This window comes from Alnus glutinosa, chromosome 3 (assembly GCF_958979055.1).
Source record: "Alnus glutinosa chromosome 3, dhAlnGlut1.1, whole genome shotgun sequence".
Classification (NCBI taxonomy): Eukaryota; Viridiplantae; Streptophyta; class Magnoliopsida; order Fagales; family Betulaceae; genus Alnus; species Alnus glutinosa.
The window spans coordinates 20,781,460-20,800,872 of record NC_084888.1 but is presented as its reverse complement, the minus strand read 5'-3'; the positions used below and the strand labels follow the sequence as shown (position 1 = coordinate 20,800,872).

At 38.6% G+C, this 19,413-nt stretch overlaps 1 protein-coding gene across 1 annotated transcript; it reads left to right on the top strand.

The window, feature by feature from the left end:
• Positions 1-7,610: 7,610 nt before the first annotated feature.
• Positions 7,611-18,026, top strand: LOC133863561 (V-type proton ATPase catalytic subunit A). The gene is made up of 20 exons (XM_062299551.1): positions 7,611-7,844; positions 8,919-9,045; positions 11,499-11,554; positions 11,641-11,697; positions 11,861-11,972; positions 12,080-12,117; positions 12,231-12,332; positions 13,369-13,425; positions 13,521-13,592; positions 13,664-13,765; positions 13,869-13,931; positions 14,014-14,146; positions 14,914-15,020; positions 15,723-15,917; positions 16,248-16,334; positions 16,446-16,550; positions 17,049-17,146; positions 17,276-17,354; positions 17,482-17,570; positions 17,679-18,026. The coding sequence occupies exons 1-20, from the start codon at positions 7,767-7,769 to the stop codon at positions 17,791-17,793; spliced, it is 1,872 nt and encodes a 623-aa protein (XP_062155535.1). The 5' UTR covers positions 7,611-7,766; the 3' UTR covers positions 17,794-18,026.
• Positions 18,027-19,413: the final 1,387 nt, after the last annotated feature.

Genomic DNA, 19,413 nt, shown 5'->3' with positions numbered 1-19,413 from the left:
CTCTCGATCTCTCTCTCTCTTCAATCTCTCTTCGCATCTCTGATCTCTCTTGATCTCATCTCTCTTCGCATCTCCCTCTCTCCCGATCTCCTCAGCCTCCGTTCGGGGAAGCGGCGAGAAGAACAAAAGAAGAGGAAAGAAGAATAAGAAAAGGAAGAGGCAGAAGCCGCAGAACTGGAAATAAGAAAAGGAAGAGATGCGTTTGTTTAGGGTTAGGTTAGAAGCATTTTCTCCGTGCCGCTTTCTTCCTTCTTTTCTTCTTTTCTTTTTTTTTTTTTTTTTTTTTTTTTTTTTAAATATGCGGGGCGGGTGCGGGGCGGGGCGGGGACCCGAGAAAATTCAAGGGTCCCCCCCGCAACCCGCCCCGCACCGCGCGGGGGGTCCAAAAACAGCCCCAAAACCCGCACCATGGGTGCGGGTTTTGGGCTCTGCGGGGAGGGTTGGGGCGGTTTCTGCGGGGCAGGGCGGGTTTTGCGGGGATTTGCTCACTCCTAACTGGAAGGCAGGCTTGGGTCGAGAAGGACAGTCACCCCATGAGGGGGAACCGACGCACCTAGCAGATTTGGGTGTTTACGCCTAGGATTTGGTTCCTAATCCTATGGCATCAGATTTGATTGCTTATCTTAACTTGATACATCTTTATATGCAATCTAGGAACCAGTTGTGTTTGCCCCCTATGTCTCTTGAGAGAACTTTGCTTGTATTTTTTTTTGGGAAGACAGAAAAAGCAGGTCAAGTGACTGTTTTTCTGTATTGGCATCATCGAGCATCCATAGGTTTGATCTTGCCTTTGCATATGATGTCATTTCCATATTGCATGTTTTGTTTGTTTTGTTTGTTTACTTTCTTTTTCTTTTTTCTTTTTTTTTTTTAAAAAAAAAAAATGGGAGAATTTGCAAGATTTTTTTTTGTCTCTTGGTCTATTAGATATTGTATGTATCTTCACTTGATATCTCAATTCTGTGAGCATTAATTTACTGTGCTTAGATATATTTGAGAGTTTTATGACTATATTAGCCAAGTGTTTTTCTTGTTTATGCAAAAGTAGGATAGCTTCTTTCCTCATGCAATGAAAAAGTGCACTATCCGAAACTCTCTAAAGGTACATTTTTCCTTCTCTGACTTTTGTTTCTAAAAATTTTGTATAAGAGAAGAGGTTCTTGATAAGATGGCCAAATTGACCACATGCAAGTTGAACCTAGAACCTAAAAACTCTGGCATTCTCTTTAGGTTGCAGCTCCATAAGAATCAAGCAGTCATTCATATGAATTTTGTGCTTTGAATTGTCTATTTACTGCTTTTGTGCTGAATATGCAATGCCTTGCCCTCTATGTGCAAGTAAAATTTATCTTGTCCTTCATGGTACAAGTAAAACAATTAGGTGCTGCATTTTAGGAGGAGTGTATCAGATGAGGGTGGCTAGGCCCTAGTAAGTTATAAGGTTTGAGTTTTGGCTAATCTGTTGCAGATTTTCTCTCTTATCTAGGAAATTTGGTTGCTCTTTGTCATGTCATTGAAAGTCATACCTTGTGGTTTAAGTCTTCACACACACACGCATTGTATAAGTTGAGTTGTCTATTTGAATTTTCTATGATCAGGAAAAATGTTTGTGCTAATTGAAATCTCAACTCTCCTTTATATCTCTGTTTAGTTATTGAGATGTTCTCTGATTGTGTTATCAGTTGATTATACATGCGTGTTCTGACACTGACTTGAGAAAATTTGATTCTGTAAAATTTTCCTTAGTTTTTCTGGTGTTTCAGTGTGGAGCGTCCGGACGGTCTCTCTTGGCGTTCGGACGGGTGGAGCATGGTAGTCCGGATGGTATTCCCTGAAAGTCCGGACCTGTATGGAACCTAGACATTCGGACAGGAATTGTTTTACGTCCGAACGCACACGGCTATCATCGTGCGGATGGTTACTTTAAATTGTTCGGACGCGCGCGACCAGTCTGCTCCTTTTCGAGGCAGCGCGCGTCTGGACCGCATTAATTCATTGTCCGGACGGGGACCCCACAGTGGCTATAAAAGACCCAGTTCGCTGCTTTCTCCTCCATACCCCACACAATCTCTCTTTTTGGCAGCTAGTGCGAAATTTTTGTGAGCTTTTTAACTTTTTGTTGCTCCTTGTCTTTTTGTGGATTATTTCTCATTCCAGGTATTTCTTTTAACCTTTTTCTCTTCAATTTTTTTTAAATTGTTAGAATGTTGGTTTCTTTAGGAATATTTGTGTCTATAAAGAGCTTAGATCTGCCATATTGGGTTTATTTGTGTTGATGTTTTTAGGACTACATTTTTATTTTTATGATCTTATTGTTATGCAAGCTCTTTAAACTGCTATTACTCTGTCCAATTTTTACCTAACAAGAATATTTTTTTTGGATTATTTGTTTTTGGCAAAATTCTTGTTGGCTCTTTTGCAGCATCATGTCTGCAATCAGTTCCCAGCGAAGGGTTCAACAGAGGACAAAGGAAGAAAGAAGTGCAGTCCAAGCCAAAATCATGGACCGCAATGTCCTCGCTGAGCGGAACGTGGTCCGTGCCGACATCATGGTGCCTCCATTGGATAGTATCTATGAGACTATCTAGACCTATCACTGGGGCTACCTCTACACTTGTGCCTGCATTGTTCTCACCAGGCTGGTCAGGCTGTTCTATGCCAACATGGAGGTGGTTCAGGATGATGACTGTGGGGTGGTACTACAGTCCACTGTTGATGGCCACATTATCACTATTGATCCCCAGATCATCAGTCACTTCACTGGGGTACCTGTTCTTGATTTACCCACCAGTCCATACAATGAGGTGGTGCTACCTCCCTCCCTAGATGAGCTTCGAGAGTTCTTCCATGCCGTTCCACAGGGAGAAGAGCGTGCTACCACCATTTGGATCGGCGCATTGTCTCCCTCTCATCGCTTACTGGCCAAGATAGTGCAACACAACCTATGGCCAGTTGCCAGGCGCAGTGATCTGACTCTGAAGAAGGCCCAGTTTGTGTATGCCATTCTGCCTGTGCAAGCATATTATGACTGTGATGTTGGAGGCTCGTGATGAGCATCATACCGGTCTCCCATTTGGCTGCCTGCTCACTCAGATCATTCATCAGTCCGGCATCATCATTACTGGAGAGCCCAAGATGAAGATTCAGCAGCCCATCGTCCGGATAGCAGTGATGATGAGGCTGCAGCTCCCAGAACTGCACGTCAGGCTCCCATGACTACACCTATGGCAGAGGATGTTTGAGTTTCCCTATGTTTTATTTTACTTGTTGTTTCTTTTTTAGACTTTTTGGTTTATTTTTATGTTGTTCTGTTAAACACTTGGATCTATATTACTCTGTTTACCCGGGTCCTTCTGAGACCGTTAGGGGGAGTAATTTTTTATTTTATTATATTTGAATTTTATTACTCTGTTTTACCCTTTGTCCCTTTGTGACAAAAAGGGGGAGTAATTTTCAATTTGGACCGGGAATGTATTTCCAAACCGGTCAAGTGTTTTTTGTCCCAGAATGGCCAAATGGGGAGTTTGTTAGTTTTATTGGCCTCATTCTGTGTATGGACAAAAACACTTATATGTAAAAGATGCTGTAAACAGGGATTCCACTATTCAGAGTGATGTCAGAAGATTCTGCCTGCAAGTCAAAAGAATTCAAGTTCCCTGTCAGCCATCCGGACAATCGAGCCATCCCGTCCGGACGCCCATCTATCAACCGTTCCAGCCATCCGGAAGTCTCAGCAGCCCGTCCAGATGACCTTCAGTGATCGACCAGCTTCAGATTCTTTCCAAGTTCAGAATAAAGGAAGATCGATACATCCGTCCGGACGATGTTGGTGTCCCGCCCGGACGCACGTCTTCATAAGGCAAGAATTGCAATTCAAATATCACGGTCCAGACGTGCGTGCAACTAATATGGAAATTGCCGATTCGACTTCAACCATCCGGACGCCTGCCCTTCATGGTCCAAACACGCGCATAACTGATATGAAAATTGCGTGTTGAAGAATTGTCGTCTGGACGTTCATCCTCCTTGGTCCGGACGCGCGAAGCCTTATATGGAAATTACTTGTAGCGGACGTGCGACCGTCCGGACGTTAGTGTCTCACCGTCCGAACGCGGCTCTTAAACAGGAAAGATTTTTAGAGAAATTTTCGGAAAATCCTATTGCACAATTGTCCGTCCGGACGGCTCAAGTTCACTGTCCGGACGGCGTCCGTACATATCACAGCAGTCGCCCATTCTGCACCTCCGCCTATAAATATAGGCCCCTGGGCATTGAGAACTGCAAGAATTCGGTATTGAATTCCGCAAGAGCTCAGAGAAGTTCAAGATCCCTCTGAAGCCGTCACAAGTGTGCTGCGCTACATCTGAAGTCCATCTTAGGGGTTGGCCCTAAGGTAAGGGATTCCATTGAAGACCCCTTCAGGTAGGAGACCTGGTTGGGAAGCATTCATGTTGGGTTACACGTCAAAGAACAAGGTACGACCACTGCATCGGGTTAATGTGAGTGTTACTATCTTGTATCTAGCTTTGTCTTCTGAATAGTGGAATTCCTGGGTTTGGCTGCCTCGGAGTGGTTTTTCTCTTAATTGAGTTTCCACTTCGTCAACAAAAATCTGTGTGTTGTTTACTTTCCGCATTTTTATTTTTGTTGCACACTTTACACACACTTGTCTTATTTTAGAAGTGAATTTCGATTTTCATTCCAGGTTTCCTTTACAGACGCGGAAAGGAGTGACAGTGAAGATCGTCTGGACGCTCGGCCAAGCCATCCGGACATGGTTCTGTTTTGGAAAGAATTGCGCTATTCTGAAAAGGTGGTCGCAGAAGACCGCCTGGACGAGGGTAAGTTATCGTCTGGACGCTACTTGCCAGAGTCCGATTTTGAGCAGAATTAGGTTTTCTGTAAGCCTATAAATAGATGGCTCTAGGCTTGTAATTTGTAAGAATTCAGTATAGAATTCCACAGTGCTTAGAGAGGGTGTTTATGGAGAATTGAAGATCTACTAGCACTCTAACCGTTGCCGGTGTGTGCTCTTTGTTTCGTGTGAAGTCTATCTTAGGGGTCGGCCCTAAGATAAATGATTCCATTGAAGACCCCTTCAAGTAGGAGACTTGGTTAGGAAGCGTTCACGATGGGCTTTGTGTCAAAGTTAAATGTATGACTACTGTATCAGAGGTATGTTATTATGAGTGTCTTGAAACTAGCTTTGTCTTCGGTATAGTGGATATCCTAGGTTTGGCTGTCCTGGAGTGGTTTTTCTCTTCGCAGAGTTTCCACTTCGTCAACAACTATCTTATCTTTTTTTTTTTTTTTTTTTTTTTTTTTTTTTTTTTTTTTTAAGCATTTAAGATCTTTTTGTTGCACACGAACACACACTTAGTAATTTAGAAATCATTATTTATTTTCAACATGTAACCAAACGTCTATGAACAATGATAAACATGATTTTTTGTTTTGGGAACTGAAAATCTGTTTAAAAAACAGCAAACAAATAGGCCCTTACATTCTTGGAGAGCTAAAGACTTAATTAGTTGAAATATTGAATGGGGTTGAGCTGCTCTATTCTCCCACTGACCGCTGTCTTGTTTTGTGTTGCCTTTCATGTGATCATCTAATGTGATATTTGTGAGGAGAGAGAAAGAGTAAATATTTGCATTCTTATAGCACACAGTGCTAGTAGTGCTAGCAGTGTAATGGAGTATACTGGTACCACTCTAGTTCTACCGGTACTTATCTCCAAACTTTGACATCCTAAAAAGGAGAAGGTATGTGATTTTGGTTGAGTGGAAAAATCAGAAGGGAAAGAAAATGGAAAAATAAAAAATAAAAATCATGTGAATAAATGATTCAGGGATGGTCCTAGGAAATGTTCGATCAATTGAACTAGAAACAGAATGGTTGGATCTTTTGAATTGCAAGGAACCTCAATCCTGTGGATGAGGTATTAATACATTCTCCAATTGGATGATTTCCCTTTAGGTTTCAATAACAAAAGATAAGTAACATGGGCTTTTTTTTTTTTTTTTTTACTAAATTACATTTTATCCCCAAAACTTACACCTCATTTGCACATCGATCTCTAAACTACGTCTCACTATAACTCGGACCTACAAACTACCAAAATGTTATGAGCTATCCCCTAGGTCAGATTTGACCGTTAATATTGATAGAAAACATTGCACATGAACCGAAAGTGACATCGAGGCATTTTTTCGTGACAATTTTACCCTATTATTTAATTGAAACGCACCATTTTAGAATGAAAGAAAAAAAAAATGCAAAGGTGAAAGAGAGGGGATGACCCTCTTGGTAGAAGAGGGTGGCCGCGTGGCCATCCTAATCTTCTCTGGGAGGGGTGAGGTCAAGACCAACGTTTTGGAGTCCTTGCTTCACCTCTGGATGGGAATGATAAATCTGCGATCTTTTGCCATTACAACAACAATTCTATCCAATAAAACGCATCAACCACCATGTCGATGCTTCCTTCGGCCAACAACAAGTTCGGGAAGTGCGTGATCGAAGTAGGGGGTCTGAAGCCTCTGCTTCGAATTCTCAACACTAGGTTGATGCCTCTGAAGGAGAAAGCTTTGCCGACGATCGAGGCCATCGCTGCTTGTCCCGAAAACGTGTGGGCAATCTCGACCTATGGTGGCATTTCAATGCTTATCGAGGCGTGTTGATTTGGGTATTTGGTTACTCAATCGTGCCCTAAGAGTGGTAATTAGAGGTTGAAGAATAAATTGGATAGAAAAATGTTACGCTTTTCGAATTTTTTGATAAAAGTTAGTTGCTAAGTGATATGTCACCATTTCATGAGATCTATTAGTTTGAGAAATGTTACATCACTTGGAAACCAACTTTAAAAAAAAAAATAAAAAAAATTAGAAAGACTAGCATTTTTCAATGGGGTATAAGTTCGGGCAAAGTGTAATTTAGCTTTTTTTTTTTTTTTTTTTTTAACTCACCGAACATAGGATTGTTTCTTTTTTTTGGTAACATAAGATTAAAGAGAAATGCTAGACTTTTTAAAATTTGTTTCAAAAATTTGTTCCTAAATGATATGTATTGTGACCTATTTTTTAAAATAATAAATTATATGAGATTGTGATACAATATTTAAGAATTAAAATTTTTTAAAAAAATTAGAATATGCAGCAGTTCTGAAGATTGAAACTACTTTTACGCCCCAAGCATCGGCAGTGACGACAAGACTAGTCCAGAGCAGAAATAGATAGCACCGTACAGCGTTGTCGAAGAGCAGCACCTTCCTTCATTTGGAGAGAAAATTTCACATCAGGTGCGTGACAGTATATACAATTGGCGGGCACCACAACTGAAATAATACACTACTCCGCACTGAATCTCTCCCTCCCAAAAGCACTCCGCAAAATCAATTATTACGTGGCGGGAAAAATTAACGTGCACCGATCTCATAAAACCTGTGCTGCACTCTGACAAGAATACAGCCTTTATTCCGCCACGTCATCAATCATAACCACGCCGCCAAGATGGAGAAATCACATGCATTCGCCTAAAATACAGAGTTCCGCGGCGAATAACTCCTTCTCCCCGAAGCATTTTCGTGTCCTACAAATTCACCTCTCCCGTGAACTCACGCTCGCACTCTCAACCTCTGCCTTTTCTCTCTTTAAGTTTCTGTCGTTTTGTATATAATTCGATCGAAACCCTCGATTAGGACTGAGTCCCTCAGATCTTGAAACTCGAGCTCTTCAGATTCGTGCGCTATTCTGATCCGAGAGCCAAAAATGCCGGCGGTGTACGGAGCTCGGTTGACGACGTTCGAAGACGCCGAGAAGGAGAGCGAGTACGGATACGTCCGTAAGGTTCGTACGTTTTAATTTTATGTTTTTTCCCCCGATCGAACTTTGTGTGACTGAAGTGGATGCCGAGTTTGAGTTTGAGTTCGATTGGATCGGCTGCGGACAATTTCTTGATTGGTCTGATTATTAGAGTGTTATCGTTTTGGATAGAAGTTATGCGAATTATTCAAATTGTTTTTGTCTGTTATCATTTTGGGAAAAAAATTATCGGATCGAGTCGTTAGCCTCTGAGAGATCTGATCATGTGGCTGAGAAAAAGTAGGAGGGAAGTGAAATATTTGGCATGTGGTGTCTGGAGATTTGGATGAACTTTGAGACAAGTATTAATTCGAATTAGAGATTAGATGTAGCTTAGGAGCCTTTTGTTGTTTCTGCATTGTCTTTGAATGGGGATTTCATGCTTTTGGAAACTATTACGCGCTGTGATTACATTCTCAATGGGGATTTCTGGAGTCATCAGTTGTCTGAATTTTTAGTATTCTGACCATCTAAAATGTTAGCTTTGTGAACTTCAACACATTGTGACTTCTTCGGTGTTTGTCTTATATCTGCTTCACTGTATTTTTATTTTTCATTTGCCTGTGTCAACCTAGTTCTCTGACCCTAAAAGGTCCTAATAACTTTACAGACAAGTAATGCATTAGGTTATCATGTACCTCTTCTTTCTTTTTATAATTTTGAGATTCTTTTGGGAGCTATGCAGGGAATCGAATGATTTATTATAGTAGAAGACTGAAAGAAGATATAAACTATGATAAAAAGTGTTATTGCCAAATGAATTTGTTAACTCCATATTATGTGTAGATTTAGCTTTTATACCTATGTTTTTACATTCACAAACCAGTTGATCTACGATGGTTAGTGTTTTCAAATTGATTTGGTTGTCACTGCTGGTATTACTAGTTCACTGTCTTCAATTTTTTTTTTTTTTTTTATGGTAATTGGTTAAGTTTGCAGTTATTTGATTGGCTTGTCAGTTATATTGAATCTTTCTCTAATCATGCATAAATGTAATACAACTGCCTCGGATAACTTAAAAAATACATATTTATGTTTTGCACTAACATTATTTGACAGGTATCCGGCCCAGTCGTTGTCGCAGATGGCATGGCGGGGGCTGCTATGTATGAGCTCGTCCGTGTTGGACATGATAATCTTATTGGTGAGATTATCCGGTTGGAAGGAGATTCTGCTACTATCCAAGGTATTATTAACATTTGTGTCGACTCATAATGATCTTCCTATTGTAATTGTCATTCTTGCTTCATCATTTGCTTTTTATGCTCTATGGTAACCATTAATGTCTATCCGCCCCCCCAAACCACCCCCTCCCCCCCGTTTTTTTTTTTTTTTTTTTTTTTTTTTTAATAATTAATTGAAATATCATTAAAAGCGTAAGGCGCTTTCAAGTAGACATGGAGTAGACTAGAGAAGCTACCTTAAAAGTAGGGGTAAAAAGAGTAAGAAATCGTAATAACTAATCACTAAAGGAGAAACATAAGCAGCTGTTCAAAGATATAAAGTGTTAAAGAAATAAGATTTCAACTCTTCAAAAGTCCTCTCGTGGTCTTCAAAACACCTATCATTCATTTCCTTCCAAAGATACCACAACAGACACAAATGAATCATCTTCCAAACAATAGCACTTCGAGTATTGTCGGCAGTCCACCAACAAGTAAACAAATTGACTACTCGTCAAGGCATAACCCAAGACAACTCAAAATGTTTGAAAAGACATTCCAAATGGAACAAGCAACCTTACAATGAAGAAGAAGATGGTCCACATACTCCCCATTTTTTTTTTTTTTTTTTTTTTTTTTTGTATATAACACACCAATCAACCACAATGACGTATTGCTTCTTGAGATTGTCTTTGGTAAGAATTTTTCCTAAGGCCGCCGACCACACAAAAAAGGCCTCTCCAAACACTTTTCCAAAGGAAACGAAAATCATCATGACAACCCATGACACTATAGAAGGAATTAACACCAAACAACCTTCTTTTGGAAGGGATCCACCACAAACAACCTGTAGAACGAGACAAAGGCATCCACCTTCTAATCCTGAGTTGCTCTAGCAAAGCTTACGTTCCATTGAATGGCACCTCTAAAAAGTTTAATATGATCCTTAACAGGAGTATCCTTTGCACGAGCAATACCATATAAAACCAGAAAGGCATCCTTTAGGGCCATATTCCCACACTACAAATCATGCCTGAACCTAAAATTGAAACCATCACCCACTTCAAATCTGGTGTGATTACAGAACTTCCCCCAACCCCTCCTAATATTCTTCTATAAACACACCCCATATTCCCCAATAGGCTCACTAGAACACCACCCCTAATAACTTCCATATTTAGAGTCCACCACTACTTTCCACCAAGCCTCTCACAAGCCCATATCGCCAAAGCCATTTACTCAAGAGAGCAAGATTGAACTTTGAAAGATTCCTAATTCCCAATCCTTCTTCAGAGATCGGCATACACACCTTTGGCCAACTCACTAGATGGTATTTGAACATTTCGCCTATCCCATCCCGTAAGAAATTACGTTGGAGTTTCTCAATACGTTCGGAAACACTCGAAGGGAGAGGAAAGAGGGACATGAAATACGTAGGTAAGTTGGATAGGGTGCTCTTGATAGGGGTAATCCTACCACCCTTAGACAAATATAACTGTTTTCAACTAGCTAATCAATGTTTTTTCTTCTTGATAACACTGTCCCAAATATGATTGGCCTTATAGGAAGCCCCCCCAAGGAAGATGAAGATATTTCAAAGGCAGGGACGAAACCCCTACAACCCAAAATCCAAGCCAGCTCAACCACATTATCAACATATCCCACTAGAACCAATTCTGACTCTGCTAAATTCGTCTTCAAACCCGACACAGCTTCTAATAACAACAACAAGCTCCGCATATAGCGAAGTTGATATGGGTCGGCCGCACAGAAGATCAAAGTGTCATCAGCAAACAAAGATGAGAGATATCAACCACTGTTTCCGAAGAGAACCCAGACAACAAGCCTCCACTCACAACAGCTGAAATCATCCTACCCAACCCCTCCATCACTAAAACAAACAGCAAACGAGATAGGGATCCCTTTGCCTCAAGCCTTGAAAAGTGCTAAAGAAGCTCGTAGAAGAGTCATTCACCAAAACCGAAAACCACACCAAGGAAATACAATGAGTTATCCAAGAGCACCACTTCCCCCCAAACCCGCATAAAAAAATCCCAATTAACGTGATCATTAGCATTTTATAAGTCTATTTTATAAATAACTGCCGATTCTCCAAATCTCAATTTGTTATCAAGGCATTCATTGGCAATAAGAATAGGATCTAAAATTTGCCTACCTTGGATGAATGTATTCATGGAGAGGGGATGATGTCTATCCGCCCCTCTACCAAATAAATTAATTATTATTTTTTTGATAGCTAGATTTGGTTTTAATTTATCGTACCAAAAAAATTAATACAGAACAATAATAATGATAAGAAGAAACATAGTAATAACTAATAAGATCATTCTCATTGTCGTCATCATCATCATCATCAATAGTATTATTAACGATTTTCCGTAGTTATTATATGGTTGACAGAAAATATATAATGCATTAGAATTGATGAGAAACTTTGTGGCTCTTCTTATTTCAGTTTATGAGGAGACAGCTGGCTTGATGGTGAATGATCCTGTTCTACGGACGCATAAGGTGAATCTATTTTTTTGTATTTTTACTGCTTTTTCTAATGGTTGTATTGAAAGCATCAGCTAACAAATGGGATGTATACTTTACAGCCTTTATCGGTGGAGTTGGGACCTGGAATATTGGGAAATATTTTTGATGGCATTCAGGTTTGCCTGAACTCTATTTGCATCTTTAATCTGACATCTTTGTTAATTTATAATTTTACTTCTGGTTTAAGCGCACTTTCTCCTAGCAATCCTTTTGAATTTTACCATTGCAGGCACCAAAGAATTTTTTCCTTGTTTTAATTTGTATTTCTAATTGAAACAGAGGCCTTTGAAAACTATTGCAAAAATATCTGGTGATGTCTATATCCCTCGTGGAGTCTCTGTTCCAGCTCTTGACAAAGACATACTTTGGGAGTTTCAGCCTAAAAGATTAGGTAAATCTATGAAAATCTAATTATGGTTGTTTAATTGCAGTTAGAAATGATTGTTGATTTGATTTTGTTTGATTATGGTAAAATTCAATGTCATCCACTGTTGGCAGGTGAGGGAGATCTTCTAACAAACGGAGACTTGTATGCTGTGAGTTGTCCATAATTAGTTTTTGTTTTGTGAAAGAACTGTTTGTATTAGTACATGACTATGTTCATTTCCTTTTTTTTCTAAGCCCTAGTAATGATGAATTTCCAATGCAGACCGTCTTTGAGAACAGTCTAATGCAACATCATGTTGCACTTCCTCCTGACGCAATGGGAAAAATTAGTTTCATTGCACCACCTGGTCAATATTCATTGAAGGTTTGTCTGTCTTAATTTGTTAGCATGCTATCTTGTGCACCTTCTAGTCCATCATCATTGTCAAGATAATTTTAGTCTGAATTGTTTTGTGGTGATAGTGTGGCTATTATTCATTCTGCTCTTTAGCTGTATTTTTTGTGATACTGGAATATATCTCTTTACATATGAGGATATTTTTTCAAATCATCTATTTGTATTTTTAGGGGCTTTTTCTGGTTTTGTCTTGAACTTGATCAAAGGAGAGTAAAGGAGTATACGTACACGTGTGCGCACACGCCGACGAACACAAAATCCTGGAATAAAACTTTATAAAACTTGAGCGATCAATACAGTTGTGCTGTATGCCAAACTTGTAAGAGCATTCCTAGTAGCCTCACCAAAATAGTTTTTTAGCTATTTTGGTGAGCCAATTTAATAAAAATCCTGAAAAACCACTCCCAGCAGCCTCACCATTTTAACCAAAAAAATTTGATGACTGAAATTACTAACCAAATTAGATGATGCATTTTCACTCAACAATCCACTCACCAAATTTTGTTTCACCTTTCTCTCTCACATGATCAGCACACTTTTTTTCTTTTTTCTCTCATTTTCTTCTCCCATCTCCCATCTCTCACACGATAATGTCCTTATTTCATGGATATGAAGGATTTTTTGTAAAAATATTATATAGAGAAATAATAAATAAATATGAAAAAAATATTATTTAAATAGAATAGTGATTATGAATAGTTAAAATAGTGAGGCTGCTGGGAGAATTTTAAAAAAGTGGCCCACCAGAATAGAGAAAATTGATTTTTAGCTATTTTGGTGAGTAAAATTTGATGAGGCTACTAGGAATGCTCTAACACCACAACTTGTATGATCTGATAGATGGGTGGCATTGAACATTCTGTTAGGCCTCTTATTTTATTATTTTTTTTTAAGTGTGAGTATCTGAGTTTAATAATTTAACAAATAAGTTCAATCCTAAGCCATGTTTTGACTTTGTTCTGTAGGCATGCAATTTATTGACTTTTTCAAAATGTATATGCAGGATACTGTCTTAGAGCTTGAGTTCCAAGGTGTCAAAAAGCAATTTACTATGCTTCAGGTTTCTAAATTGTTCTTTTCGCTATACTTTCCTGGTTGTAGCTTCATTCTACTATTCAACTCATGCATCTTTTGTTGTACTTCACCCATATGTAGACTTGGCCTGTACGTACACCAAGGCCTGTTGCATCAAAACTCGCTGCGGATACCCCTCTACTTACCGGGCAGGTATGTTAGTTTCTTTGTCCGTAGTTTTTTATTGAGAGCTGTGCATGTCTGATGAGTTTGTTTCATTTCAGCGTGTTCTTGATGCCCTTTTCCCCTCAGTTCTAGGTGGGACTTGTGCCATACCTGGGGCTTTTGGTTGTGGAAAAACCGTTATTAGTCAAGCTCTTTCTAAGGTGCATTTATCTTTAATCTATTGGGGCTCTCTGTGTTCATTCTTGATGCTTGAAAATGTTTCCTCATTTGTTGAGTTGTCTAATGTACTTTTAATATGTGCAGTACTCTAACTCTGATACTGTAGTTTATGTTGGTTGTGGGGAACGAGGAAATGAAATGGCAGAGGTCTGTATTTCCTTACTTTGATCGTTAATCAATCATTTTTATTGTTCTGGAGTTTATCAATCCAGCATTACCAATTTTTCAGGTTCTTATGGACTTTCCTCAATTGACGATGACATTGCCTGATGGCCGTGAAGAATCTGTTATGAAGCGTACGACACTTGTGGCCAACACTTCAAACATGCCAGTGGCTGCTCGTGAGGCTTCAATTTATACAGGTATTCCTATTGGGCCCCTCATAACCCTATTTTGTCCTGCTTGTTAAGGTTTGACACTGAATAATTTGTTCAAAAGACCTCCATAATGAATGTTAAATGCATCTCATATTAATGCTTTCTCGTTGGGTTATAGTTATAGTTGTTCTGTCAAGGTCATCTAGTGCTACAATTTTAGAAATTTATGAACCTGATGTCTGTATCAATGTCATATTTGATCTGTATATGCAACATATGTCATAATCCTCACGTCATCTATTATTCTGGTGCAATATTTCATGCAATTTATATGAATATAGATTTCTTGCATGTATTCAGTATTATTTCTGCAACTTTGTTTTGAATTGCTATTGTAGATAGGAAGATGCTGTTTGAACATTGTCCTATTTCTATTATTCTGGTGCAATATTTCATGCAATTTACATGAAGATAGATTTCTAGCATGTATTCATTATTTTTTCTTCAACTTTTTTTTTGAATTGCTATTGTAGATAGGAAGATGCTTTGTGAACATTGTCCTATTTGCTCTTGAATTATTATATCTTTCTGTATTTATTAGTTTAGTAGTGGATTCATTAAATTTAGTCCTTATAAGTTCTTTTTGCATCTCCATACTGTGCTTATTTGAACATGGATGTGCTAAGTAGAAAAAAATAATATCCACAAGGTTAGTTTAGTGTGGCCGCTGTTGCTGGTCTTGTAAAGGAAGTCAACTACTTACTGAAAGAATTTTTCTGACAGTTTTTCAACTTATTGTTGTGAATTATCAGGAATCACAATAGCAGAATATTTTAGAGATATGGGCTACAATGTTAGCATGATGGCAGATTCAACATCTCGGTGGGCAGAAGCATTGCGTGAAATATCTGGGCGGCTGGTTAGTTTTTGTCAATTAATTTTTAACTCAATACAACAGGAGTTCCTTGACTTTTTGAAATAATCAATTCATTGCTTCATTTAGCACTTGTTCATAATGCTTTATTAATCCTGTAGTATTAGTGTTAATTGTTGGTTCACTACTAATCTTAGATCATTGTATGGACTTTGTTTTTGGAATCTCTGTCTCTCTCTCTTGCTCTTTCTCAAGTTATGGAGAGTGATTTGAAACATCCTTTGAGCAAGTGAAATCAGGTTTTATCTTCTATTTGTTATGCTTTGTTTTGGTTTGAGATGTACATCAGTACTTCTAATGTCATTCTGTAGGTAGCTATACCTTTTTACCCCACATTACTTGTCTTAGTTTCATGATTGAGAGGCGGTTCAATCCTTTAGTCTTACCTTTAGAGAGGCAGTGTCCATATTCTTATTGTTAGTCTAATTTGAAGTATATTTTCATCAATTTACAATTAAATGATTGTATCCGTCATGTCAGCGGTTTAACTTTTTAGCCTAACTTTCATATCTGTTTTTCTGGGAGGTCATAAATATGAGTTTTAAGTATTTCTTTGCCATTTAATGTGTGAAAATGGTTTAAGAGATTTTTTTTTATTGTATTTTATGCACAGCTCTGGTTGGATATTGTATTTCCTTCTACTTCATTGGCCTACTTTAATGGTGTTTATCTTGATTTCTCATACAGGCAGAAATGCCTGCTGATAGTGGATATCCTGCCTACCTCGCAGCACGTTTGGCCTCATTTTATGAACGTGCAGGTAAAGTAAAATGTCTTGGTAGTCCAGAACGTACTGGTAGTGTCACAATTGTTGGTGCTGTTTCTCCCCCTGGAGGTGATTTCTCGGATCCTGTGACGTCTGCCACCCTTAGCATCGTCCAGGTAAAAGATTTTGATGTGGTTTCAGCATATCGCATATTAGTTTCTTTCAGGCATGTTGCTGAAGTTTGGAGCTGGAAATGTGGCAAATCCACAATTTTGAGACCATTAATATAGCCTTACATAGTTAGTTTTCATTAATTGGTTCAAATGTTGTTCCACTTATAACTTTTGTAGCAAGTTGTTTTTGAGACATGTGCAAGCCTGATGTAGGCAGGGTTTCTCCCTCCTTTCATCTTCATGCAGATGCATGAGTTTTGTTTGTACAGAAGAATCTGAATTTCTTTTAGTCAATCTACAACTTTGGTTGATTTGATTTATCATTTTTTGCAGGTTTTCTGGGGTTTGGACAAAAAACTTGCCCAGAGGAAACATTTTCCTTCTGTAAACTGGCTTATTTCATATTCGAAGTACTCATCGGTGGGTTGTTAAACTGTTTCCTCTTCTCATGTATAAATAAAAAATTCCTGATAGCCTTGTGTAAAATGCTGCTAGTCCTATCAATGTATTAGAATTTTTCTTATGTTTCAGGCTTTGGAGTCTTTCTATGAGCAATTTGATCCAGATTTTATTAACATCAGGACAAAGGCCCGTGAGGTGTTGCAGAGAGAAGATGACCTGAATGAAATCGTCCAAGTATGTCATCTCTCTGTCTCTGTCTCTGTCTCTGTCTCTCTCTCTCTAGTGATTAAGCAAATAGAAGCAAAAGATTAGACATATGCAGCCCACTTTGCCTTTGGCTTCAAATGAATCTCAAAAATTTTACAAATCAACTCAATTTAACCATACTACACATATACAACCAAGGACTTCTAACCTCGCAGAATATCTGTTGTGTACAACCTTGTTTAATTTAGATGGAGCTCATTGCCTGCTGGCAAGAATGAACTTTACGTTGATGCTTTAATTGCTAAAAAAGCTCGTTGTGTCCAACCTTGTGATTACCTATGCTCTTCAGGATACAATTTTCGTGATTTCTCAATAAAATTTGCTGCTGTGAAGCCTGAGCTCTTCGTATAATGTGATTGTTTTGCTCCATCCAAATGTGATAAACTGAGGCTGTCAAAAGCTGCTCTTATCTTGCAAATAAGCTTGCTGCATCACTGAACACCTGTTACTATCGGGTTTTTGCAGCTCGTAGGAAAGGATGCTTTAGCTGAAGGAGACAAGATTACCCTAGAGACTGCGAAGCTTTTGAGGGAAGACTATCTTGCTCAGAATGCTTTTACTCCGTACGTCCTGGCTTTACTAGTTATCTGTCTATAATCTGTCCTGAATATTTACTCAAGTATGACATGTTAGCACATGTTAGCCTTTACCTCATCTTATAAAAAGCGACGATCTTTTATGGCTGTCGACAGATATGACAAATACTGCCCTTTCTACAAGTCTGTTTGGATGATGCGCAACATTATCCATTTTTATAATTTGGCCAATCAGGTAGATTTTTGTTTGTTGAATTTCTTTGTAAATGCCGATGTTACTCTCATTCAATCATGGTCAATAGATTGTATATGGTTGATTGAAGATTGGCAATTAGGTTTAATGTAGGGCTGACAATGTGCAGGCGGTGGAGAGAGCAGCTGGTATGGATGGTCAAAAGATAAGCTACAGCCTTATCAAACATCGATTGGGAGATCTGTTTTACCGTCTAGTGTAAGTAAAATAATGGTGTTAAATAATAAGAATAGAGGACATTTCGTATATTCAGAATGTATGAGAAGCAGGTGTTAATGTGCTGCTGATTATAAACACATATGACAGGTCCCAGAAATTTGAGGATCCAGCTGAAGGAGAAGCAGCTCTTGTTGCTAAATTCAAGAAGCTACATGAGGACCTGAGCGATGGTTTCCGCAACCTTGAAGATGAAACTCGGTAATTAAAAATCTCAAGGGGTACGGTGATGATTTTGAGTGGGCAGTAATGATCTCTGGAGAATATGAGAGAGCGTTGTTTTTAGCTTTATTATGTGTAGCCAAGTTGCCAAGTGCTCTTTTTGCTTCTCTTCCTTTTTTCTTTTTTTCTTTGTGGCATTTGTAGCTATTATTATGTATTCCAGCGATTCCCTTGATATTTATTGATAATAAAGAAAACGGTACACTCTCTTGTTCCTTTTTGTTTCTCTTTGTATTAATTAAGCAAATAAGAGTTGTAGTTTGGTATTAAAGTGTGTGTGGATTGTTGAGCCTTCACTATTTTGCCAATTTTTTGTTTTTTATTTTTTGTTTTTCTACACAATGTATGACTAGCACTGTGCAGATCGGCTGCCTGTCACCCACCGGCCGTCACCGCGTTGACGCCGAACCGCTACCGACATCCAGCGGCCGGTAGGCGGTACAGATTTTGCCTACCGACGTCGGTTCGATCGGTAGGTGAAACAATTTTCTGGGAGTCGAGTTTCGCACCGAATCAAACCGATATTTTTGTAGTTGAGTTGGCTCGTATTTGGCTATATTTCACATTTGTTGTAGTTGAGTCGACCAGAGTGTTTTTGGAAGCTCTGAAGTGAGGCGTTTTATGGACATTTTTGAAAGAGAGTTGCAGTAGAGTTCAATAAAAAGAAGAGAAAAAAAATGGAGTAAAAAAAGAAAGAAGAAGAAGACAAAGAAAGTAACGAAGATTAGCCCCATCGGTGTCACGTCCTTTGAGAGCTCAACAGTAATATATATATATACTATTGTGCGTTGTCCATCATACAGTAAAGCAAACCGTGTAAAGCAAACCGTGTGTTGATGTTAAAACTTGAGAAACAAACATTAAAAACTAAGAAAGCAAATGTCTTATCGGTCAATCAGTATGTGTGTGTCAGTATATCCACAAGGGCTAGCTGACTAAGTTAATAACCTAACCTGAAACCTAACAAGTCTCTCTTGTTGTTGCTGTTCTGAGAACAGACACAAAGTCTATTCTCTCTCTGCCTTACATGTTTACTGATTGTGCACAAATTTTAAGTTGTTGGTTGGAATGTGTTGTGACGTGAGCTGCAATGCATTGTGAAGCATGTTCTGTGTTGTACTGCAATACTGCATCATACAGTACTTTACAAAGCAATTTGTTTATTTATTGCTTTATTCAAATATTCAAATATTTGTTTATTGTTTTACAACTTGTTCTTCTTTTTTAACTCTTATTTATTTATTTATTTATTAACTCTCCAGCAAGTCACTCGGTACACAACGCCTATTTTCTTTTTTTTACTCTTTCTTCTTCTTCATTACTTTCTCCATCGTCTTCTTCTTCTTCCTTTTTTACTTTTTTTTTTTTTTGAACTCTACTGCAAGTCACCTAGTATACAACGGCAAAAATGGGTAAGTGATATAGAGAACATATCAACTTGCATCTTTGGTGAAATCAGAGTAGCCAAGCTCTCTCTGTCTAAAGCTTACCTACCATATTCAAAACTCTATTTCTCTCTGAGTCTGAAGCTTATCCTTCTTTTTTTGTGGCCAGCGCAGCTTGTATGATCAGCGAAAACAAACTCTCTTTCTCTCCGAGTCTG